The sequence below is a fragment of the Falco peregrinus genome, chromosome 5, assembly GCF_023634155.1.
Source record: "Falco peregrinus isolate bFalPer1 chromosome 5, bFalPer1.pri, whole genome shotgun sequence".
NCBI lineage: Eukaryota > Metazoa > Chordata > Aves > Falconiformes > Falconidae > Falco > Falco peregrinus.
In genome coordinates, this window is record NC_073725.1 from 104,704,975 (window position 1) to 104,731,029 (window position 26,055).

At 48.6% G+C, this 26,055-nt stretch overlaps 1 protein-coding gene across 4 annotated transcripts in view; it reads right to left on the reverse strand.

Moving 5' to 3' along the window:
* The window catches only part of FLNB (filamin B), a 73,679-nt gene that overhangs the window by 36,480 nt on the left and 11,144 nt on the right, over positions 1-26,055 (reverse strand). For all 4 annotated transcript variants that reach the window (XM_027794346.2, XM_055804156.1, XM_027794335.2 and 1 more), the window contains exons 2-10: positions 12,135-12,383; positions 11,049-11,146; positions 10,019-10,166; positions 6,783-6,901; positions 5,906-5,983; positions 5,085-5,247; positions 3,632-3,829; positions 1,777-1,914; positions 441-567 (exon numbers count right to left, since the gene is read on the reverse strand). In XM_027794346.2, the coding sequence (XP_027650147.2) occupies positions 441-567; positions 1,777-1,914; positions 3,632-3,829; positions 5,085-5,247; positions 5,906-5,983; positions 6,783-6,901; positions 10,019-10,166; positions 11,049-11,146; positions 12,135-12,383 (1,318 nt within the window). The remainder of the gene's footprint in view (positions 1-440; positions 568-1,776; positions 1,915-3,631; positions 3,830-5,084; positions 5,248-5,905; positions 5,984-6,782; positions 6,902-10,018; positions 10,167-11,048; positions 11,147-12,134; positions 12,384-26,055) is intronic.

The window sequence follows — 26,055 nt, forward strand, 5'->3', positions numbered from 1 at the left end:
CATGTGGTGGCACAATGCCCAGCAGACTGTCTTTCTAGCAAAGAGGTCATCAACCCATTGCGTGCTTACATCTTGCACCCACAAATCCTGAGTGCCAAATACCTGGCTTGCACTGCTTGTTGTAGCCCTGGACACTAAAATAACAGATCCCTCCAGGAACTCACAGCGAAGTCCAAAACACACGATCCACCAAGTTTTATTGCGTTTTGTATTCATCTTTTTGGGTTCAGCAAGATAGATGCGAATCACCCTTCAAAGCTTTACCAATGTAAGTATCTACAGCCTGTTTTAAGGCTGTGGCAAAACTGTCACAGCAACTGCTTGCCACTAACTTGTCCCTCCAGAGTTTTTTTTCAAAGGTTAGTGTTGCTTTAAAAGCCCACCAACTACACAACCCACCGAAGGGTACAAAAACGGTACCAAAGCTACTTCTAACTCACCTTTTTGGGATGTTGTGCCCACCCCATGTAATCGTGGCAACATACTTCCCTGGGGTAGCTGGATAATACTCAAATGCATATACACCATCCATAAAGCCTTTTTGTTTCACCAGCTCTTCCAAGCCCTCTGTTGAAAGATCAGTTCAGCATTAAACTTAACAGCTTCCATCCTGCCTTCAATTACTCAGACAAGTTCACGTTTTCTAGTATTTATTTTAGCTTGCAAGAATAAATTTCTTCCACCAAAAAAAAGAAAAGGTCAGGTTATAAGGGAAGTTAGTTCTAGTTGCCCTCTAGGACAAAGACAGCAAACACTTCCAGAAGAAATACAGCAGAAAGTATTTTAAGTTACCAGACTTAATAGGTTCCCTTGTGTTTTATTTTCTTAGTCTGCAGTATGATGCATGTCATATGTTAAAACAAAAAAGCTTAACATTTGTCAGACTTTGCAACCACAAGTATGCAGGGAATGCCTACTTTTCATTTTCTTCAAGATGAAGAATTTAGGGAGAAAAGCTTAATACACTAAAATCTACATTGATACGTCTGTTGCTCCCCCCCACCCCCAAGTGCACTAAGCCACACAGTCAGAGCACTGTGCGTGTGGAGGAGGTGAAGGCAATACAATGCACCTTTTAATACAGCCCCAGCTGGGGGGAGGTGACCAGCTCACAAGTACAACACAAGCACAGCAGCTCCTGGAGAGCAGCAGCACATCCACTGCCGCTGGCAGCCTCAGGAGCCACTGCGTGAGCCAGCGGCTGCCAGCACTCCCATGGCCCCAGCCTGCCAAGGTCCAGGCAGAGGGCCACATCCAGAGCTCAGGACACAGCAAAGGACCCGGGGACAGATCCTGGCAGAAGGTCTCCATGTCAGCCTACAGCTTCCATTGACCCTTTCTTCCCCTGCTCACATGCCCAAGCATCCAGCGCAGCCAGGAGCGCTGCTCTGAGCCATTCCTAGCTTTACAAAAGCAGGATTTCCACCCTGCCAGAGACCCTGGAGTGTGACTTGCTCACACAGATCAGATGGAAGATGCAATGTGAACCCATAAAGCTTGGAGGCCACGGCAGGCAGACACGTGGATTTTCTGTTTTGCTAACTGATACGCATTAAAATGGAGACAACTAAAACCAGGGGTAGTCTTACCCAGCCCTGCAGATCAAAGCCTTCACGCTAGACAGCAAGTACCAGAAAATCCTTCTGAAATTCAGCTTTTTATGGTGACACAAGTCCCATCAGTTCCATCAGGCCACCACCTCCTTACTGGTCCTCCTTTTTGCTTCCCTACCTTCTCCAAAACATATCCACAGCACAAATTCACCCGAACACTTACTCGGTCCCTTTATAGTCACGCTGAGATCCCCACTCCCCGCTGCTCTCGTATCAACCTTGAAGTCAGCCGTTTCCCTCATGCGGACGCCCTTGGGCTGCAGACCTCTACCAGTGGCACGACAAGCGTTGGGATTGCAGGCTGCAAGGGAATTTCAGACATCAATACCATCTTTGATTCCTAACACAGATGTAGCCTAGCCAGCCTGGAACAACCTTTAGTTTAATGTTGACTCAGGGCAACCACAGCTTAGCTTTCAGCACAAGTTTTAAGGTTATAGCGTTAAGGCAGCCAGACAGGAGTCTGCCCAGCTGCTGCCTGTGCTCCGTGGCTCCTGGGCAGCAGCGTTCAGGGCAGCCAGGCAACACTGCAAGGGCCACTTTTTACAATTAAAGCAAACGCTGAAGCCCTGTTGCTTTCTAATTTCATGTCGTTACCAATACAAAACTTTTACACAGCTATCACGTACAGATATTCACTGTACAAGGCACAATCTTCTTGATGCCTTTTGCATCGAGAGGCACACTGCAGCACAGGGTGAAGTCTCCCTTTGCAGATAAGCCCCAGTGAACTGTGTTACTGTGCTGGTCTTTCAGAAGCACATGCCTGGAATAACTGCTATTAGCAAAGCAGAGTTCTGCACGTGCTTCGTTAAGAGATGTCACAACAAAATCCCAGTTCATCGCGGTTCACACTTCGGGAAGCAAAGCCATCGAGCCCTCTGCAGACCGAAGCAGCCATGGGTAGGGGCAGTAGGTTACATACTACATAAACTGAGCTTCAGCTTACGCTTAACCCCTTTACTCCAAGTGCCTCTCCAGGCCTGCAGAGTGGCTACATAAATAAGTAACGCACTCTTATGAACAGTTTCCATTATACAATCACAGCTATCACGTGGTCTTCAACTCCAGAGACCTGAAGGTTTTGAAGAGACTTACAAATAATCAAGAGTTTTCCAGCAGCATAAACCCAACATGCATTTCCCCAAAACAGGCCGTGCTTACAGCAGAAGCACAAGTCTGCCAAGCAGCTTGTTCGGTTTTGACTCATTTCAATAGCTTACAAGCCTACCCTCGCCCCTGCAGCAGCCAACATCACTGTGTGTCCTACTCAGGACAGCATAAGCAAAAACTGCGTGCCACCTGCTAGCTCCGAGAACCCGGTGGGAGCACCCAGGAGCGTGCCCCACGTGGAGTGGGAACTGCTTGTCAAGCTCTTGCACAACTGTGTCAGGCAGCTTGTGGTCGAGCCAGTTTCACTGACTGGGTCACATACCGCTTCAGCTCGCTTGCAACTTTCTTCCCCAACCCCAACAAAACCAAAAACCCTTTTGGCCTGGACAAGCCACAAGCTAGAAGCTTATGAAAAGCAAACATGACTGAGCATCCTGCACACCTCTTACCAACTAGGAAGCCATTAGCAGTGAAGTCCAAAATTCCACAAATGGAGGGTAGCTCAGGAGAGATGAGCAGAGATCTAAAAGCGTAGGAGCACGTAAGGATGGAACAGAAAGCAAGTTAGGTGTCAGTTAAGGAGGAAAACAGTAAATATAGTCATTTGAGGAACCGAGGTGGAAAACAGCAAGACACTGCATAGCTGCATAAAACAGTTAAAAAAAAATACAAAGGGCAGCTTAACATTTGGAGGTCTAGGCAGAAAGGAAACACTAGCAACAAAAGCTGTATTACTGTCAGAGAGCACTTGTTTTCCCTTGCGAATACCCAGGTGACCCACTGAATCAGGACCAAGACACTGAAGGGTAAAGAGAACATCCAAGGCAAGATTCAAGCTTATTCTGTGATCACATCTAAGGAGGACAGTGGCCATCTACACTTAGGTGGATATTTAAAACGCATACCCTCTCCGACTAGAACAGTGCAAGGAGTCTTGGGAATTGCCTCCCCCGCAAAAGTCACTTTGACAATGTGAGGACCAGCTTGAACAGGTCTGTAGGTGCAACGGTAGACTTGGTTGCCTTTGTCTTCTACTGCAACTTCAGAAAGGCTTCTCCCCTGAGGATCCTCCACGTCCACAATCACATCACCCACACCAGCACCTGCAAAGGAAACAAGCCCAGCTGAGCCTTGGCTTCTCCACAGCAACGTGCACTGCATTCAGGATCCCAGCCAGCCGTCCTCTGCTGCCATTTCTAGACACAGCCTAAAGGTTCAGCTCCTCCTGACAGCAACCAGACATTCAAGTGGGGAGGGGGAAAGACAGGATGATGGCATCTCCATGAAGCCGCCAAACTGACAAGGCTCTGCTGCTCCAGCTACAGGGTTTCACAACACTATTATAGCCCTGAAAACACATACAGCCTGGTTTGCTACCACCCTGTAGCACCTCTGTCACAGACTAGCCCACAACTTTACCAGTCAGTTTGATCTTAATCTAAACTGCTTCAAAGCCTGAGAGAGCTGGAACAACATGCAGGTTGGTCTGGACAAGGATCCTTCTCTGCTGGACTGTACACACTCACTTTTGTCCAGACACCTGCTCCTCTCACATTTTATTCAACTCATCATGCAACACGAACAGTTTTCTAGCACTTTCAGAGGCCAGACATGTCTTTACATGATCCAGACCACTCCCTCTCCCAATTAGAGGCTGAACATAACACTTCCCCTCACTATAACCACATTTAATTTTACTTCTAAGCGCCCTCAGGCAGAAGGCAATTTAAAATATGCTACTCAGCATATTTCGGTGCTTAAATACTCCAAGTAACTGCCCTAAGTAGTTTCACATTGTTCTAAATGAATTAGCATTTGTAGCATCTTATTGACTCATTCCTCTAGGCTACAGCATTGGCCTAATAGCAGGCAACAAGTCATGTGATGGAGATGCCCTAATGAAGATAGTAGCCCTCTAATAACGACAACAGAGGTTGAAGACAGTTTGTCATTGAAGTATGAACTCAAAGCAGCACTGCGGCAGATTCTTTCTGTAAAGCTAAATACAGAACATATTACAGTTTACTCACGGTTCATCCTTCAGAGGTGGGCATTTCACATTCCTGTTTAAAATGAGCTGGAGGAACAAACCAGCCAGGAACTTGCCTGCTGCCATTCAGCAAACTCATGGCAAATTTCTGGGTGATGCTTAGCACCTTCTTGCCTCAGCTCAGCTCTGCACTTCAAACGTCCCATACACAGCTGAAGCCTCCAGAGCAGCCTGGTTATTGTTTCACCTCTAAACTTGATGGGGCTGCAAATCCTCATCCACTTTCAGTTTGTTTATTCCTACAAGGTTTAGGTCCTCCTCGTGTTCGAGGAAGCTGCAGGATTTTGGCATTTGTTCACCTTGCTTACCTGCTGTGTAGAGGTCAAAGTAGGTAGGCTTGTTGGCAATGTTCCCTGCTGCCTCCAGTCCCGGTCCCTTTGCTGTTACTTTGCTCGCATCTCCCTGGGCTTTGTCAACATTCACTTCAAACGGGCTCTTTGAAATGTGCTGCCCAGCAAACAGGACCGAAACCTAGAGACAGACAGCATCAGCTTCAACCCAGGGGGCAGAGGCAGAGCTCAGTGCCCGGTAAGAGGCAGATCACCATCCAGCAATGAAGTGGCAGCAGAAGTTGCATTTATCTTTTCAGGCTGGCTGTGGGGACCAGCCACTCAGGCAAATGTCAAACAACAGGACCACCCAGCATAAACCTGCTTCTGCAGGCATCTGGGGACAGAGCTGAGTGAGGAATCTTCTCCACAAAACCCCTATGGTGTACAGTATCATCAGCAAAGAAACTCTTACAGAAACAACCTGGTACTTTCCTCTACGCGTCTGTGACAACCCACAAAACTGGCTTCACGAGCTGCAAAAAGCGGCCCCATGTGAGAGGAGAGCCGGCTGCCGCACCCGATACCCGAGCGCCCACACACTTTCCCCCAACACACCCCTGCTTCCCCCCGAGCAGGAGGCAGCACCATAGCCCAGACAGGGAATTAAGGCCACGGCAGGTTACCTTTTCTTCAGGATGCCCAGAGCAGTTATTATTTATTCTTTTATATATAGATACATATACAAATTATATATTACACCACGAGTAAACAGGCAGCCCTCGGGGGCTCACATTAACAACCAGCAGAGCAGTGAGCACGTTTAGCAAGAGAATACTGGTTATTGACACACAACCTACCTTGTGAGGTCCAGTAACCCTGGGCACATACTGAACTGAATAGGTCTTGTTTTTGTCACTGGATGGTGTTATCTTCGCCTAGGAGAGAAAACACATCCATCATTGAGCTCCGCCTGCACACGCCAGCCTAAGACTTTCCTGGGTAGCACTTGATACTCAAACTAGATCCATATATAATATAGCAGATAGCTATGTTACATATGGATATAGCAAACTATTTCCAGAGTCAGCAATGTGAGAGACTTGTTCCTGTGGGAGCAGGGATCCTTGCTACCTCCTCTTCTCATAGGGAAAAAAAATCCATTGATTTTGTCTTTACACAAGACAAAGCAAGCTACCTTCTTCCCAGCCCAGCCCTTTCCCTTGCTGCTAACTGCTCTGCTAAGGCAGGCCAAAACTGAGGAGACGTTAAGTCCAATGCACAGCTGTATTTTTCTGGAATGTTGTAACACGATCAAGTGGAGCACTTGGATGAGAAGTTTCTATAAACATTAAAACCCGCATTTTAACTCAAAATGATTCATGGCATCTAAATAGCTGCTTTAGCCATTCTTGCAGAATGAGTAAGGGCAGACAGCGATTTAGTGATGTGTGTTATCTAAAAACATGTCAGGGTGTACTTGGCCAGTCAGGCTAAAGCACTGCAACTACTGGACATTGGGGTTGTGTTCCAGACAGTGACTTCTTTTTCAAGTTCATCCAGTAAGGCAATTATGAGGAAAAGCTTGAGACTTGCACTTTTGATAAGATTATTTTGCAACTTCTTTTTAGATTACTTATCTGTTAAGACCTTATTTGTAAAAGATGAAGGTTACTGCAAAAAAAATTCAGTGTTCAGACCAGCTTTACTCTTTCACACAAAATCTAACAGACATACCTCCTCTCTGTTTCCTTCTGGATCCTCTATGAAGACCATCAGGTCTCCCTGCCCAGCACTGATGGTGTCTACCGTGAAGATGGCAGGCTGCTTCACCATGTTCCCATGAGGCTCAATCCCTGTGAGACAGACCCAGAGCGGCACATCAGCTGTTGCTACAAAACCCAGAAGGTAGTTTGGAGGCCACCCCCCAGCTGACGCACGAGCCCCCAGCACCAGCTTCCCCAGCCCGCTGCACGCCACCTCTTCACCAGCTGCCCAGAGCATCGTGCTCACAACGACCCCTGCTCTTACAGCACAAGCATTTTTAAAAATTGGTTGAATCACTGGTGCTTAACTCATCTTAGGATCTCAGGCTGATGCCAGAACCCTGCTGGCATCTGGGTTCAGGTGAAAGCAAGTTCCCCCCCGTCTGCCCGAGCGATGCGCTGAGTGTCCCCCGCAGCCGGCACTGACAGTGCCTGGCCTATGTGCATTAGCTGCTCCTTACGAGCTGCTCTGCTTCACACAGCTAAACGCTGCAATGGTGCTGCACCGCAGCAAGGGCAACCAGGGAGGCCGGAGGGAAATTTTGGGAAGCCTTTTGGTAAAGGCACTACCCTACAGCCAAGGGCAGAAGACTTATTTAAGCAAGATAGTTCCTACCCATCCTACCCATATTGATCCTAACAATCCAGTAAAATGACATTTTACTCCATTACCAGAACTCTGCCATACAGACACCGCTCAGATTTATTATTCTTTGAAAGCCACTCAAACTACTTCGCCAGAGTGAACACTGTACAAACTGCATGCAGGAACCTCTTCAAACCATGAAAAGCCTGCAATTCAGTGCCACTTCCCCTGAACTTTTTAGTCAGAGTTTCCTTGTTCCCCAGCACAGGGCCTGCTACAGCACGCAGTTTACCAGCAGGGTTTCATCATCTCCCTACACGTAGCCCCAGGTCACGACACCTGTCATGCTGGTGTCAGACTGAGTGGGTGGAAGAACTTCCCAAAGTTGCTGGTTCCAGACTAGCCTAAACATATATACCCTTCCGTCCGAGGGAATTACTCCTTGGCTTATTCATAAAACCGTGGGCACTACTGCTCCATAGCACAATTAGTGGAAAGTGCAACGTCTGACAGATTATAAAGGAAGTGGTTGTGAACAACAGAATTCCTAAACTTGTTTATCTTCAGAAAACAATAAGTTGAAAGCAATGCAAGGAAGATCATGTTTTTACTAGGAAATCTGAGCATTCTGATAAGGTGTTAACAATTGACATATTCATTCTTTCAAACTAAGCCCCAGATTATCATCTAGTTTAAACAGCTATAAATTCACTCTGCCTATCTTCAGCCCACCGCACAAGCATTAGGATCTGGTATTGGAGTTAAGTATCCGTCCTTCTGCAAGCACAACGAGGACTGCTCATCCTCAAAGGACAGCATTAGTCACTTTCTTAGCCTACGTTTCACCTCCTGGATTTTACTCTCTTAGAGGAGACCTGCTTTGCCTGGTTCAATGAGAACTCCCCATGCATTACTGATGGTCTGCACAACCCTGCACAGCACCTCTGCAGGCTCATTTCACATCAGGTCTACAGACAGCTGCCCTCGCGGCGGCCAGGGTGCTGCACTGCAACCAAGGCTCATGTTAGGAGGTGACAAGCAACTTACATGGAAAAACAACAATAAAAAATGCTAAGACTGATCTGCTTCACACTTGACAGTCACCTTTTTCTGGAAGCATGAAGACCTGTTACTCATTCATCCAAAAGACCGTGCCCAGTTGGCAGCGAGCCCCTTGCTGCTGGAGTCACTGTTCAGTCCCGACACACCTTAGCAGTCAGAATTGTCAATAACATCTAGTGACTCTGCTTTGGTAATTCACTTTGGGAAAACATCAATCTTTCAGGAAGAGCCGCTCACCCTTTATAATTTCTATTACAATGGTTCCAGAGCACCATACGCATGAAAGCAGAAGACAAAATAATTCCAGTTTTTGAAAGAGTAAGAACATGACTAAAGCCAGACTTGACAGATTGAGGCAGGCTGATCAGTCACCTACACAGTAAGTGGAGTATAGAAGTCTATACATTTGGGGTCTAATAAATGTGTCTTATGTATCGTGGTTTGCTGTGGAAGGCACCAAGGAAGGGCATAAACCCAAGTAGGGTAAGTGCTAAACCCACTTCTGGCTATAGTGACTGCTCTTCAGTGCAAAGATAATGTCCATGCCCATTCATTCCACTAGTTAAGTTTCAATGGAAAATCAACTTTAAAAAAACCCAACTCACATAAACCCAGAAAAAAATAAGGAAAGTTTTGTTTCTTCCCATTTCACTCTTGTACACCCAATTCTGGAACCCACTAATTCTAAAAATCTTGAAGGACCAATCGATAACACCCCCGGATTAAAAAAAAAATTTAAAAAAAATGGAATGGAGAACAAAGTGTAACACTTAAGTGACGTCTTGCTACATACCAAGCATATTAAAGGTAAAAATCTGTTATTCATTTAGTTGAGATCATATTCCAGTCTAGAGTAGAACCACATCAGAAGTTACAGGAAATTATCCATTTAAAAGGTAAGTTGAAAGAAAGGCTGCCTATAGATCTACAGTTGCATAAACACCCATGGACGAGTCCTTCCAATTAGCAAATACAGCCTTTAAAACAAAGGCCCGGCACTACCTAAGTTTGAAGGACTACCAACCCACCTTTGTGCATGTGCAAACGAAGTATTCACACCTCCAATCAATTAAAATAACTTATTTAGAATTAGCCTACCCTAATACACATCTGCCACCAAGCCTGGGAGACTCTGCCTCTACAGAGAGCCTGCTCAGAGAGACGCAGAGATGTGAAGAGGTTTTTTCCTCTTTAAAGGAGCACTTTACCCGGAGAAGCACTCCCTGCTGCATCAACAGCCATCGGCAGCAATACTGCTAGCTTGAATCGCACACCACGGTGGTTTTAGCCCCGTATCATGCTACTTCTTCCAGCTGTGCAGTACGAGGCTGCAGCTTGCAGAACAGGTTCAGAGACTTTGGGGAATTTACATGTTAGAACTAGGAGTGTCTTTTGGACTATATCCACGTATTTCTGAAACTAGGCACCACACCAAGAGTATACAAGTGAAACTTTGAAGTCAGTTACAGTAGGTCTGGAGTTCAACACAAGCGAAAAACCCCACCCAGCTTTCTGAAGAGCTGAACGCTTGGTGCAGCTTAAGCTCACCAAGTCCTTACCTCTGCCATAAGCCCTTGCTTTCTTTGGATTCAGCTTGGGTTTTAAAGGAGCTCCCGGTTTCAGCTTGGCTTTGGGGAACTGGGACAGGTAAGTCATTACAGAGTGCTCATCCACATCAGGGTGGATAATTTCTTCAGGGGTAATAACCTGAAAGACAGTGCAATTAAGCATATTGTACCAGTGCTTGGTTACTGCATGTCAACACAGAAACAGAGCTATGACACAGTCTTACATTTCAAAACCCGCACATGTTAATGTGATTTCTCACATCTATTTTCCCTTTGATACACACAACATCATTTATTATCTCACGGCAAGAAAATCAAGCAGCTCATTATGGTCCCAATGTGGTTTGGGGCTTTTTGTGCCTTAATTATTAGGGGTTCTCAGGAGATTGCAACAAACTGAGCAGGCAGCAAGGCAGGACAACAGTAGCTATGTTCCTCTTGAAAAGCCAACATGGGGATAACTGAAACTGCAAGAATTGGAAACTCATAATCCCGCATGCTACAGCTCTGAATTGCAGTTCTTGCAAAGTGAAACTTGCGACCAGTCTCTTCTCCTGCCCCCACGACACAAGCTGCTCCCAGAGCTTCAGAGACTTTGGCAATTCTGTCCCAATTTTATCATTATGAAACTATCTGGTTTGCAAATTTGTTCTCCATAGGAAAGCCATCCTTGCAGGTGATTTCCTAAGCCAGTGAGTTTTACTTCTGTGGCATTCAGTGCTGCAAAATTCCATGGACTAAGAGGGCAGGCACCGCTACACGTGTGCCTTCCCTCCTACCCTAAATGGTGCAACACCAGCTGCCTTCAGCGGAGACACCGACACAAAATCTTACAGCCAGAGCTCTGAGATGCAACAGGGCATTTCATTACAACTTGCCCTTTCCCAGGCAATTTCACACAAGTTAACTGTAACTTTTGAAAGTGTCCAAGCAACTTGACCTGCTTTCCTCAGTTTAAACCCAAGCTAGTCACAAGCACACAGCTGGCTGCTGTGCTCCCCGCAGGCCTGCACAGCCTCACCTGCGGCACACCCAGCCAGTCGTCTGCCTGCTGCATGGCTTCCCGAGCGTTGTCAACAGGCTTCTTCGGGTCCCAGGTCTCCCAGTCAGGGCACAGGCCTGCAAGCGCATTTCACTTGTTAGGTGTTATCTGCAAAGGAGCTTCCCTAGCTGAAGAAACCAAGCACAAACCCCACAGCCACTTTTACCGCTCTATAGGAAGATATTCAGAGCTTTGCAGAAGTAAACTAGAACAAGACGGAGCACGTGCTGCTCAAACACTTGCAAGATAACAACCAACATCTCCAGGGACCCCAACGACACAGACAGTAACAGCCCGTTCAGAAAGACTCCCACCCACCTTGCCTATCAACTAAAGACGTATAGCTTTTCAGTCGGCCACACAACCACACTGCTTTAAATTTAAGCTGTGCAAGACACCACTTTAAATTCAGCACAAATACATCTAGCCATCACTTATGTTTCACTGGCTCTCCTGCAGCAAATCTGGAAAAGAAAAATTCAACTGCTTGCCACAGCACCCCAGACTGCGTTAGATGAACACCAGCAATCGCACTAGTGAGGCTGTTTTACAGGAAGGTAACGAAACTGCCTTTCTCACACTTCATCACATTATCCGCCTTAAGCTGCACAGCCTCAGCTTGCTAAACACTGACATTTCAGGTAGTGTGCAGCTTCTGGCTGCTCTGTGCTCCCTCTGCAATCCTATTTCAGGAGAACACATGAAGCCTCCTGCTGCGCCCAGAAGTTGAAAGCTTGTTGGCACTCGCTGTGGGAACAAGTCTTTTTTGCATTTAGGAGCCAGCATTTGCGCCTTTGTCCCTTGCACCCAATACAAAGCTTAAACGTGGCGCCTCCAATAATGCAATCACACATTCTGCTTTAGGCCAGTGTTTCCCTTAGCCAAGTCGTTTACAGCTCTTACAGCTCGCTGCTTCCCACAGCTGGCCTCTTTGGACTCAGGTTTTCCTGAAAGCCTCAGTCCTGTCTCCAACTCAGCAGTGAAAACCTCCTCCCATAGGAACAGCAGAGCAGCCACAAGGACAGCAAGCAAGGACAACACTGACCATCAGAGGAAAGGACTTACCTGGAGCACAGCTGTCAACAAGAGCCCCCAGTGCCTTCCCATCCTGCCAGTTTTGATTGAAGTTCGTGATTGGCAAGTAAGGAATTTTGTTCTGGATCCAGCCCAGCAGCCTCTGCTTAGGGGTCTGCTTCTTTGCATCATCGTCACCTTCATCCTCCCACACTGGCATGGAAATGGAGTAGTGGAGGATAAGGGTCCATATCAGGCCAAGGATCAACTTCAAATTTCCATCAACTATGGCTTTACTATCTGGAAGACAGAAGACGTACAACAGTTTTATTTCCCGCCTCAAAGGAAAGAGACATGTTTTTAAAATAACCGTGCCTGCACTCATTCCCAGGTAATCAAGGACAAGAGAAGTGACCGAGGTCACTGCAGGCACTTGCTCAGGGCAGAGACACCATCCTTCATGTCCAGCATTAGATGGGAGGGAAGAGAAGAGTCCAAGTACCAAGTGCTCTCCAAGGGTGTTGAGACTTCCCATTGAAGCTTTGCCATGTTAAGCTTAGGAGAACTGGCAGTTTTAAGATCTCTGGTATTTTGCATTTGGATAATAAGTGCCACCTGGTATTTTTAATGGCATTTGTATCTTATGGAAGAGGCCTCACAGCACGTGATGGAGTTCATAAGAACAACATCGCAACCGGGGTGAAACACCCCAGGGCATACCTAAAAGACTCATTTAGGAAACTGCATTTATATATAGAAACATGCCTCCCCACACCACCAATAGTTTGCATTTAAAATGGCAGAAAAAAAAAAAAAAAGAAAGGTACTATATGATGAAGTCCAGCAAAGCCAGAGTTTGGAATTGGAACAAAGTCCAGATAGATCATGACCTGTGTATAAATGGCAAAGCGGGGAGTGGAGGTCCATCGGGCATCCTTTGCACCACCACGCTCCTGCCTGCACAAAAAGTCATCCCTTCATGCTACAAATTCAGTTAGAAGAAAAAGAAAAACCAGCTCTCGCTTTTCCACGTGATGCTCTAGCCTAGCAATATCCACCACCACAGCAGCCACGCTGCAGCTCCGCTTTAAGACACTCCCTGCAGCTAAGTTTAAGGCTGCTGGGTACCAAGATCAGATTGTCGTAAGAAGCTGCCTGAAGGGGCAGGGTATTTTTCTGCATCAGTTTGGCCTTACGAAGTGACTTCTACAGTTCTGTGAATACTCTTGCAGTTTACTTTGGGTTTAGTGAGTCACAGATTGGATGCACTCCTTTTAAGCTTGTAGTTGCTACTCAGGTTGTATTACACTTGTAACAGCTCCAGTTTGCCCAAGTTCACCCAAACCAGGGCTCTTCTGCAATGTTTTGGGATGCCCTCAGCCTGACTGATCCTTTCACTCACAGTAGCACACTACAGCAGTGCATTTTTCTGTTCTTCCTTCCATTTCAGTGAAAACTGTTACAGAAACCCCTTTCTAGTCAACAGAAGTTACAAGTGACCTGGAAGCTTCTGTCTTGCTCTCCAGTTCCCGGAGCAGATGCTGGAGTAAAGACAACTACAGTGGTATGAACTCACTTCCATGCCACCAGAATAACTGTACAGGGATCTTATTAAGTCCTAGCTAGCAAAGGAAAAGTGTTCCCTACTTTGACTGCCTTCTCCAGTTCAAACTTAAGAGTGTTCAGAGTCCTGCAAGCTGAGCCTCACCATGCCCAACATCGACTGGGCATGCCTCACCTGCTCCTCTTCAGCTGCAGAGACCACAGCAGCAACCCAATACCATCTTAGCAATACCAAAAGATCTCCTGACTTTCCAAACAAGTGATTATACAGAACAGCAACCAAGAATGGTAAGCACCAGGGTGTTCCCTTTAACCCAATGCTCCAGCAAAGTGGTTAATATTTACATGGTTTCACAATAGGGCGGTATGTCCTGAACAGATAATGCTGTTAACTTCAGACCTTGAATGGTGTTTGGCCTTTCCTGACAGTTAACGTCTGGTTTCTACTCAGATTTTATTTGTATTGGATTTTTATTTAACATCAGTTTTGACTAATCTTACAGGATTATGATAAGTGTCTGCCACTTGACCACTCACTGCCAATTTCCCATCCAGTCTGAGGTATACAATAGATAGCTATGAGGTGATTAAGCTCCGCTGGCTTTTAATTACAGGTTCCAAGGTGAAAGTCTGCATCACACAAGCAGTGTCTCCTAGCAACAACTAAACAGTCCCTGCTGTTACCCACTTCCCCCTCCTTCCCAGCTGAGCTGCAAACTAGTCAGTGGAGGGAAGAAGCTCCCTTACAACCTATTAGGGAAAGCTTTCTTGAAAGAAATCGTATCAGAGCAGATGGAAGAGCTGCATTTTACGTAAGGGAGAGACCCAAAGCCCTGCCAGCGAGCTCACCACTGTGCCTGAGCTCTGCAAACTGAAATTAAGGGGTGCAGTGTACAAAAGCCCCCACTTCTGTGGTGTGAGCCCCCACTGCCCCCCCGTGCCAGCTGCACCTCCATCCCGCACCCCCATGGCAGGACCACCCGCTCACACCACGCTGCTGGACCACACCACCGGCCACTGCATCCCCGCACCAGAAACGCCTCCAAACTTCAGCTGCGGATTTATACTGACATCGGCATTTTTTTTACTAGAGTGGACGCAGCAATGATTTAGTATGCTAGAAGTAAACCCATTTCAGAGAGCCATCCAGTGATCCCAGGGAGAAAAGCCAGTGGGACAGAACCACCCCAAGCACACTGCCATGCGCACGTTACTCAAAATAAAACCCGGCTCATTTCATATTTACAGCACATAACTAAAGTCTGTATGTGGATGCGCTGCGGTTACTGCAACAACCAGCCACATGCTCAGAGCCTCCTCCAGCACCCCATCACTATGTCCGAGGGCATGGCTGGGCAATGGTCCCTGACCCGGGGAAAAAGCGCCTGTGCACAAGATAGCTTCACACTGAAAGCAGGAACATCTCATCGCCTTCATCCAGAGAGGCCAGGCATGGGGCCGCTGCCCAGATGACAGGAAAAGGTCACCGCAGGAATGGGACAGCTCTTCCTCCCCGGGGCTGGTGCCATCCCCACAACTGCACTTTGTTAGCAAAGTTAGCAAGCTCTTACAGCCTCTCGGCTTCCTGACAGGCATAGGCATCTCATGATGTAATTTTTTCCAAGCCTGCTTGTAGGAGGGCTTGTCTGCTTTCATTTGGGGTGGGGAGGAGGGAGAAGAACTCCTAGGCAGGACGGCAGACCTTATCAGCACCCAGCAGAGCCGGCTGCGCACCCTTCCCGCAGGCACCCCGCTCCCAGCTACAGGGGATCCCACCAGCTGCTAAGCCCCGGCTCACAAACTCTATCAGACACAAAAGGACCCTCCATGTTCATGAAAAGACCAGGATCCAGCCCAAGGCAGGCTTGGCTTCCAAGCACTGGTGTAGAGCTCAGCTCCACCCAAGCATTCAGCCTCTTCAGAAAAGCCTCAGCTTTAGTGCTGCCTTTTTAATTAACTGACTAAAAACATTCAGTGCATTCTCCTTGAGGCTTCTCCGGCACGAAGATGCAAGCAGCACCCAGGAAGACAAGCATCTGCTAACAGGTCCTGCACACAGAGCTGGTCCAGAGAACCCTGAAACCCTCTTAGCACCAGGCAATTTGTAGGCATCCCCCTCCCAGCTCCGAGGGCACACTGCCAGCGTAATACTGCCAAGGTTCTGGAAGAGTGAAAAAAACGTGTGTTCCCAATGACACTTAAGCACCAACAATCACTACTGCAGATGCTGCCATGTACCCCAGCTCAGCGGGCTTTCCACTGGATTCCCCCCATTCCCTGGTCTGCTTCAAGACACTTTTTCTGGCCATTCCAGGCTGGAAAACGGATTACGTCAACAGCAGATCTCGCAACGCTGCTTTCCTACTACAAAAATTACTTTTAGGCATACTTATTACTTACACGCTCTATACTTTGCAGCTTTACAGAGCCCTTCAAGCCATGTTTCTCAATTGCTCCTCTGGAGCCCATAGTAAATTTACAACATGGAGATGCACACTTCTCATGGTCAGTGCTTCTGAGCCACAGAGCAACAGCCCAGCCCCTTGAGGATGCACCTCCACCATCAGCATTTGGCTTTCAGCTTCTGCGTGTTTGGTAGATGGGAACAAATTGACCGCTCTCAGCTGCAACGGAGAGCATGTGTTTACTCCACAGCACCAGGAGAGTTTCCCCAGATTAAAGGAGCCTTCTCCACACAGGCGACTGCTGCCGATCCCCACCTTCCCACAGCTGCGGGAAGCGAGCTGTCGCGTCTCATTCGCCAAGGCAATTTAGCAGCACTGAGTAACAGCACCACCGTAGACAGCTTTAACGTAACCTTTTTTGGAGAAAGCGTGGGCATCCGCATGATTTGTTTTATTCACATTACAATGCTTAGTTAACATCGGCAAGATGCACTTACACGCATGCCGGAGCGCACTCGCTCACTGGTTTGTTGCACCTGGTAGGAAACACGCGCTTTGGACACCGAAGCGCCCGCACCGCTGAGCCACACCACCGCAGGGTACCTGCTGACGGCCACCCGACTTGAGCTTCAAGGGCACGCAGGGAGCCCAGGCATGAAGCAGGAATCCGTGCCACCAGAGCCCTGGCCTGCCTCAGACCGCAGTACTTAGGAGGACTTTGGCTCAACTGGAAACACAGATGAGCAACTGTAGAGGTGCCATCCACAACAGCAGAAGGGCGAGGGCTTTGGAGAGGTCCAGGGGGGTGTTTTTTTGGGGGGTTGGGATTTTTTGGGGTTTTGTTCATTTTGGGGCTTTTTTGCTTTTCATAGAACCAAGGAATTTTGGGATGTTACATGCAAATCCTCCTGACACTCTGCTGTGAACTCCAACTTTCCGAATGCCGTTAGACGACCACTTTCAGGCAGTCTGCAAGTTATCACAGCTAGGCGCACAGTCCTGACCTAGCAAGAAGCAGAAAAAGTAGAAACACTCAAGTTTGGATTTAACACAAACCTTTGTTCCCATCTACACTGTTCAATGTGCATTTTAACTTCAGTTAGTCCAACTCTTAAGTCGCTTCCTTCCTCTAAAAGCAAGAAGGATGCAGCCCTTGCTCAGCCGCAGGCAGGCAGAAGCCGTCGGCCGGGCTGGGCTGCAGGCAGCCTACTGCCGAGAGGTCCTGGCATCGGGATGCAGCTCGACATGACCTACACACTGACTGCTGGGGAAAACCTGCCAACCAGACATAAGCTGTTCTGCAGAATCAACGCCACTATTGAACAAGCGAGCACTCACTCTTCTGTTAAAAAAAAAAAAAGAAAAGCCTATATATAGCCTACAACATTAAGTTTTATGTAGGAGTATCCTGCTTCTTAGTCAGCTATTAGGATTTAAGTGGCTGCCTGGTAGGGTGAAGAGGAAAACAGACTGAACCAGAGCTCGTTTGCTTCCCCCATCACACCTCTGAGTCTAGATTGTAATTCTTACTCTTTTATTATCCTATTAACTAAGTGGCACCCAGCCCAAAAAATGGATTATGGCAATTCCATAGGCCAGCAGTACACACCACCAGTCTCAGTCTTGAAAAGGAACCAAGTTTTAACTGCTCAAGCTGACTTATAATTGTTGCTTTATACTAAATATTAATACTATATGTTACACTTGGACTGTTAGTATCACACGCCTTAAAGCACAAAGAAAGACGGTGAAGTGCCCAGCCTTCAGCCAGCGGCATGCCTAGCCTGAGCCAGCAGTGTGACCATCTCCAGACAAATGTCTGTCATTTTTATGGCTTGGGCCACAAAAAACTTCCCAACCCAACCTACCAAGTGGAAAATCACCAGCACAGCAGAACTTGGTCCTCTGTATCTGTGCTCGCAGCTGCTCCAGGAGCAAGCACCAGAACTGAAACCTGGCATTGATCTAAAGCTTGCAAATTCATCCTCTCCAGGAGAGATCCAAGAACTCTACCTGAGGCACATGGCTTGAACTCTACGACCTTCATTAGGTCTCTTCAAAGCTAAATGATTCCACAACTCCAAAAAAACCAACCCAGTGTTACAAACAGGTTTGTGACTGGAATCTTTTGCTGATGTGCAAGTCTGCTTTGCGTTCAGGTTAAGCACAAGTACTACCCGAACTGTGGCAGCGCTCCTTGAACTCTGCCCTACAGCAGAGCTGCAAGTCATTTTCTGTTGGACAATTAGTGGAAACAAGATAAGCTACCGCAGCAGACAGCTTCCTTACTAAATTGAGCTACTGTGCAAAGTCTTGCGAAACAAATGAAGGACTGAAAAAGCAGTTTTTGAGTAGTGCATTTATATATATATATTTTTTTTTTTTTTTAAACAGTTTCTCGGCTGAGGCTGAAGTCAACACAGCTCATTTACAGTCTGGGCAAAGACATCTCATACGTTTTGCTGTTGATCACATATGGAAGTTCTACAACAACCAGCACTCATCTTTGCACCCAGCTTCTCTAAAAAGTGGTCACCTTCTCCAATCGATGTTCTCCCTACTGAAAATTGTGGTTTATGCATTACATGGAAGAACCCAAGATGCATGCTCCTTAACACAAAACAAAGGAGCAGTCTCAACAGCCACCCCTACTCCTTATTTCCAGATGTGGAAGGAAGCTTGTACAGTGCATGAAGTTCAGTTATAGATCACTTAAATGGAGACTGTAGGCATTTTAAATCCCAGTGTCTTGAAGTTTCTGAGCATTTTCCCACCTCCAGTTATTCTCACCTATTGTTAAACAATATAGCAATTGGGGGCCAGAAAAATTAAGCGCTCGCTAAGGTTTAATCTTCTGCAACAGTGAAAACTCCACATTGAACTGAGCTCTTTCAAAAGCCCTGCTCCACACTGTGTCCATACCAAGCAGAACTATGCAGATGAGATGAAACTGAGCGAGCTGCCTAAGGAAATTCTTTGCCGAAGCATACAGTATGTGTTCACAGGCTTGCCGTGCCTGCTAAAGCCATTAGCGACATCCTCTGTAGGGATAATATGTCTTTAAATCAATTACGCGGGTTCCTCTGTGCATTGAGAACATACTGCAACCATTTCCTCCAGTGACCCTTAAGCCCAGGTCCACCTGGCAGCTTCTGGAGCTCGGCACACAGCTTGTCGCCTGCCCGTGTGCAGCCGGCTCATCCTGCGGGAGCCCCGGCTGCGCTCACTGCTCGGAGCTGGCACCAGGGCAGCTGATCTTGGGCCAGTTCATGGATTCCGAGCTGTGACCTGCTAGCCTCTAACGGCAACATGCTCCAGCCGCACTGCATCTCTGCTTCTCAGCAGTGTTCGCAGTTGATGCTGTGACCCATTGGAGAGCTTTCCTCAGTATCCAGCTTAGGTGAACACCAGCAGGCCTTCATCTCATCCGCTCCCAACTTAGCTCCTGCACCCTGCTGAGATGCAGCCAGTGGTCAGCTTTACCAACGAGCCTCTGGGTGTTTGGTACCCGAGGAAGCTATCTTCAGGAAGTGCAAGTGATACACCATGTACGCAGCAGATCCACTAAGGTTTTTACAAGGTGAGCTTTTCAGAGGAGAAATGCCATTTCACTGGAGGGCTTTCAGCACATTAACTGAGTGCTGATCTGGGCACAGACAGGAGGATGGAAAAAATGTTGGGGGTTTTCCTTTTTTATTTTTTTCCAAGGGGATGGAAACCATTTTCCTCTATGCTTACCAGGATGTCTGGTTATTACAAAAGAAAGAAAAAACCAAACCAGAAAAGACCAACCAAACAAAAAAACTACACCAACAAAAAGTTGATTCCTCTGTGAGGCTTATCTTAGGATTTGAGTGATTAAACATTACAATTCAGAGGTTTTCAACAGTTTTTACTTTAATTGGATTTGAAACCCTTTAGATCAGTCAGAGGACTTCAGGCCACTGTTGCATCCATCACCCTGCGCTGTCGACTGGTGCACATTGGGCCTCTGGAAAGGATCTCTTATGAGGTGGAACAGGCAACTGTAAAAATAAGTTCAACTCCAGTCCTTTCAGGGTAGGTTTGGCAAGGAAAAAAAAAGTCAGACAGACTTTTAATACAGAAAAGAATAAAAATAATTAAACCAGTGGAGCTCACAGGAGTGAAATACAGATGAAAATAGCTCTGCCCAACTTTTTAATAGGTACCCAGAGACCACTTAAGGCTCACATCCAGAAAAGAAAGGCATAACATGAAGCAAGCTGAAGCCAGCAGTGTAACAGCAACAGCAACCAACCCAGCTTCTCCGAGAGAAACTGAAAACACCCAAGGGGGCTGGAAGAAGTCAAGAATTTCAAAATTAGGAATTGTTAGGGTGGGTTGGGAAAAAAAGTCAAACTGCGTGTGGCTTATGATCAAATTCCTTAATCCTTTCGGTCTGAACGCACCTAAGGTTTCCGTGGCCTTCAGAGCCGCTACCAAGTTGTGGACACGAGAAGGTAAAACGTGTGGATCTCGGGCTGCGGAGGAGCCCAGCAAGGGGTGTCAGCGCACGTGCGACCCTGCCACCAGGCGCATCGCCACCGGGGACAGAGGGGTCAGCGGCGAGTGGGGACGCAGCACCGCAGAACCGCGGCTGTCACGGCCCGCCGGGCCCGGCCCGCCGCTGCGCATTCGGGGTGCCCGTCGGTGGCGGGGGGAGCCTGAACGCGCGGCCCCTGCGCAGCAGCCGTGGCCACCAGCGCTGCTCCGCTCCAGGAGCGAGGCCCGGGGCCGCGCCCGCCCTCACCCCGGGCCCCGGCGCGGGGGGCACAGCGGGGGGCGCCACACCGCCCCGGCACCGGGCCCTGCAAGCGCGGACCCCGGGCGCCCGGCACAGCGCACTCCCCGCTGCCGAGCCGAGCTCACCCCGCCGCCCCCCCGGGCCAGCCCGGCTCCCGCTTGCCGCTGCCCTCGGCGTGCCACAGCGGGCACACGCACCGCGGGCAGCAGCGGGCCCTGCGACCCCCGACCGCCCCCCCCCCCGCACAGGGCGCCCCGCCCGCCTGCGACCTTCCTGCACAACCCCCTCCCCGGGTCGGGGTGACCCAGCAGCCCCCCCCCCTCCTCGCGGGTCGGCACGGCCGGCAGCAACCCGCAGACCGGTTCCATCGACCCCGCGGGCTGCAGGGGCTTGGGAAAGCCCCCGGCGAGGGCCGGTCGGCGGCCCCCACCGCCCCCCCACCGCCGCCACCCCGGGTCAGGCGCCGGCGGAGGGAAGCGCCGGGAAACGGCGGGGACAGGCCACGCCAGCCGCCCGGGGGCTGATTAATCACTCGGTGGTAATGACTTGTGAAGGAAAGTCCCCGCAGCGGGGAGCGAACATGCCGGAAAGTGGATTTCTGTGAAATGATGGAGGGAAGGGGGAAGAGAGGATACACACACACACACACACCCCCCGCCGCCTTTGCCACGTTCTGCTGAGAAATGCTTGGCTCGGCTTCTGAAGCGGAGTGATGGGACACAAGCTGCAGCCCCTGCCCCGGGCGCGGAGGGGAAGGGGAGCGAGCCTGGGCCAGGGTCCTGCTCCCCACGGGGCAGCACATCCACTGCTGCGGCACAGCCCTCCCACCAGAGCTGGGAGCTACGGCCCAGCCAGCAACACCACCACCCCACTCACAGGAAACATGTTTCATGAAAATTCTAGCCAAATACAAGATTGCCCAAGCCTAGGCCAAAATACTTGTCTAGGAGTCCAATAAACTCGAGGTTATTCCACGCACACAAACAAAAAAAGCACCACCTCACAACAGATCACCTCCTCACACAGCCAGAAAGCCAAGCCTCCGTCAGCAAGGCTAAGCTGATAAACATATATGTGGGTATATATATACACATTTATCCCCCACTGCAGATACAAACATATGAATAAAGCTGTAGAGCCAAATTTCTGCAAGTAACGCAGCAAAACTAAGAATCGTCGCCGAGGCATGAGACTGCAGTAACCATCCCTGCAAGATTAAGGTAATCCCAAACCTCACCAGGTCGCTTCAGGTTGCATCAAGGTTAAAAACCAGGCTAGTTCTTGCAAAGACTTCCCAGGGGCCAGCAGATGCATTAGGTGGACAAGTCATCAGCACTGTGCTGTACCTTCCATTACTGAAGGAAGGTGACCAAGCTTCAGTGCAGGGGACCAACAGGAAGGTCCACCCCCTCAGCACCAGCGTGCTCTGGGGATGGAAAAGGTACAAGAGATGTGGCTACAGAAAGGGAAAAAAGAAAAAAAGCCTTGGCGAGGCAAAAGAGCAACAAGTATATCAGAGGTTTCCAGACATCACAATGACCTCTGCATTAGTGAAGAGCATGTTTACTCACAGTGGGGGTAGGTCAAGATAGTTATAAGAAACAGCATGTAAAATCCTGCTGAGATAAATGAGCCCATTCAGATAGGGCTGTCTAACATCTTCTGTGCGGCAGACACCAGGCACGAAAGCTGCAATGGATGGAGTTTCTGAAGCCAAAACCAACACATTAGAAATTATCAGATGTGATTACTGTTTGGGGAAATCCTTGGCCACAACATACACCAAGATTCAATTTTTCCATCTGAAACCAGAATCACTGCACTGACTGTGATTCACTGTGCACAGGGTTGTTCGAAGGAAATCCCCATTCATGCAGCCCTGCACAGCTCAACCCACCTCCACCCCATGCTGCAGCACCAAGAGTTCAGGATCAGAGCATACTTTGTGGTCTGGGGTTGGTGACACATCAGAAAATACCCTGCCAGTTACTTTAGCTATGCCAAAGATTTGTGGTTTGTCTGGGTTTTGGTAGGTGCTCAGAATCGGAGCCTAACAGCACTGCTCCATACAGGTTTCTTTTGAAGTATTTCAGCACAGATGCCCTGTTACAGATGCTCTACAGCCCTCTTAGCTTAGTGACAAGTTATTCCAGAATTTATCAGCAGGTCATCTATCTCCATCCTACCATTTCCCTGAGAAGTAATAGAAAAGGTAATTAATCTCCAACAACATGTACTGGTTTTGGCTGGCATAGAGCTAATTTTTCTTCATAGTAGCTGGTATGGGGCTCCGCTTTGGGTTTGTGCTGAAAACAGCCTTGATAACACAGGGAGGTTTCTGTTACTGCTGAGCAGCTTGCACAGAGCCAAGGGCTTCTCTGCTCCTCACCCCACCCCACAGCGAGGGGGCTGGGGGGCACAAGGAGTTGGGGGGGGGGGGGGGCGACACAGGCAGGACAGCTGACCCCCGCTGACCAAAGGGATATCCCATACCATATGGCAGCATGCTCAGCTTATAGACCTGGGGGAAGGAGGAGGAAGGTGGACACATTTGGAGTTAGAACCTTTTGTCTTCCTGAATAAGTGTTACCCACGATGAAGCCCTGCTTTCCCGGGGACGGCTGAACACCTGCCTGCCACGGGAATGGGTGCATGAATTCCTTGGCTTGCTTCGCTTGCGTGTTTGGCTTTTGTTTTACTTATTAAACTGTCTTTATCTCAACCCATGAGTTTTCCCACTTTTACCCTGCTGATTATCCCCGCATCCCACCAGGGGGGAGTGGGTGAGCATGGGGCTTAGTTGCCAACTGGGATTAAACCACAACATGATCCTGTTACAGAAAGGCTAAAGGTTTGACTGGCAGAGACATCTTAATGCAAAACGATGCCCTTCTGTGAAGGGGAAGATGGACGACACCCAACACGGGCAGGAGAGCTGACCCCCACTGACCAAAGGGATATCCCATGCATGCTCAGCTTATAAACCTGGGGGAAGGAGAAGGCAGGCGGGGTGGTGATGGGGGGACATTCAGAGTTAGAGTGTTTTGTCTTCCCCGGTAACTTACACGCAATGGAGCCCTGCTTTCCTGGGGATGGCTGAACACCTGCCCGCCAATGCGAACTGGTGAATGAATTCCTTTGTTTGCTCCGCTTGCATGTGCGGCTTTTGCTTTACCTATTAAACTGTCTTTATCTGAACCCATGAGTTTTGTCATTTTTACTCTGCTGATATGGGGCTTAGTTGCCAGCTGGGGCTAAACCATGACACATGCCATTGTATCCCCACTGCAGATCAGAACAGCTGCTTTGGAAATCTCCCTTCAACATCAGAGCCATTTCAACAGTTCATTTTGACATTCAGGCGTAAGTATGCACTCTTAAACACACAGCACCGAAAGCAGCCCTACACCCCCAAGGTGCCACCAGAATACATCTCACCAGGCCACTACCATACAGGTGCTGAACACCTGAAATCAGCCACCATCCTGCCTCCGAGCTCCAGCCACCACCTCAGCATCACCATTCCGGTGCCCATCCAGAGGGGGAAGGCACATCTGCACAAGCCAGGCTGCCTTCTGCAGCCATGCACCAAGTGAGGATGCTCAGGGTAGTGGCACAGTCACTACAAACACTGTGCATCCACCGTGCATCCCTGCAGTCCTGGCAGGCACTGCTGCTTTTCCGTGACCACTATGAAGATGTCTTAATGTTTTGTGTGTAAGCCAGCTAGACGTTAGTTCTTCATGAGATTTCCACATACAGACACCTGTCCTCCCCTCCACTAGAAACCATGACCATCCCTGTCCAAGAAGGAAGGAGTCCACTTTCTTCCTGGAATGTCAATCTTTAAATAAAATTTTAAAAAAACATTGTGTTGTGCAGCTGCTTCTTGAAGGAAGCAGTTTCACCCTCTTTCTGGAAGAAGCAGTGACATCATTTGAACATATTTTTGTATACTTGTGCAACGCAGCAGTAAACACGCTTCCACCCGCACACAGCACAGGGCTCACCCCTGCGCAGTCGAGATTTAAGCCCTGTGTGTTTAACAACCCACACAGGATAGCGCTGTGTTTATATGGTTTCAGCTACAAGCCGCTAATGTAAGGAAAAGATGCTTGGCTTGAGGCCCAGGTAATTCATCCGATGGCGGCAGCCACTATCAGACAGACCTCTTTTGAGAGAAGCTTTCATGAGCAGGAGAGCAGCAGTGTATCTGCAGAGGCACAGTCTGCATGGGTGGTCTCTGAGCACCTTAAAGAGGACCATATGGGATTAATGGTACAGCTTGAGCACATATTAGCCACAGCTGTGCAACACACACTTGTGCAGCCCACATACCCGCTCCTCCCACCCAAACTCACTCACCACCCAGCAAAGCTTTGCTTTGGATGTGTGAGTTTTGCATCACTCTGAGCTGCCCGAGGGACCCCCCCCAGCTCACACCAGCTGCTGCAGGCTGGCTGGCCCCAGCCCCCAGTGCCACTCTCCCACACCGTGGCTCCTGTGCCATCCACAGGCTCTGCTCGGGGCCATGCCTCCCTTCTTCCCCGCATAGGCTGCTTCTAGCAAGATGCAGGAGCAGCTCTGCTCATTTGACACCGTCAGCCTAATCCAACTTTGTCAGGAGCTGCTCAGCCGTAACAGGCTCTGGCTGCTAACAGCGTTTCCGAGCTAGCCAGCGCTCAGAGGGATACCACCTTTCCTCTCCAGAGGCTGGACTTTAAGTCTTCCAGCTAAAGGCTTCACACAAGTCTTTCCAAGCTTCACAAGCTCACAGCTCTCTCCCTAGGCTTCAGGGACAGCGCTCCACCACACACACATCGACTGAACAGGGTGCCGGCAATTACCCAAATCCTCACCAGCTGCAAGATCTCATTTTTAATCTGCAGACTCATATTGTTCACATTTGCAGACCTATTGTATTTCACATTTTTAACACAACACACAAAAAAACCCCCACTGGCTCTGGAGGCAATTTTACTAGAGCAGGAACAGTTGCAGTAACATCACAAGCTGCACTGCCTGACCTCCCATACCCCTCCCAGTTACCTACCAGGTTAGGTACAGCATTAGGTTAGCTCATTTGTTATAAATTCCTCCATTTTACCATGAAAAATATTTATTAACATGCTATTACCTCCAGACAGACAGAGCAAAAGCCCCACAGATGTTTGTCCTACTCTTAGACAGAGACTGGGCTGCTTATTTCAGCTTCTACATCTGACCTCAAATACTCTTG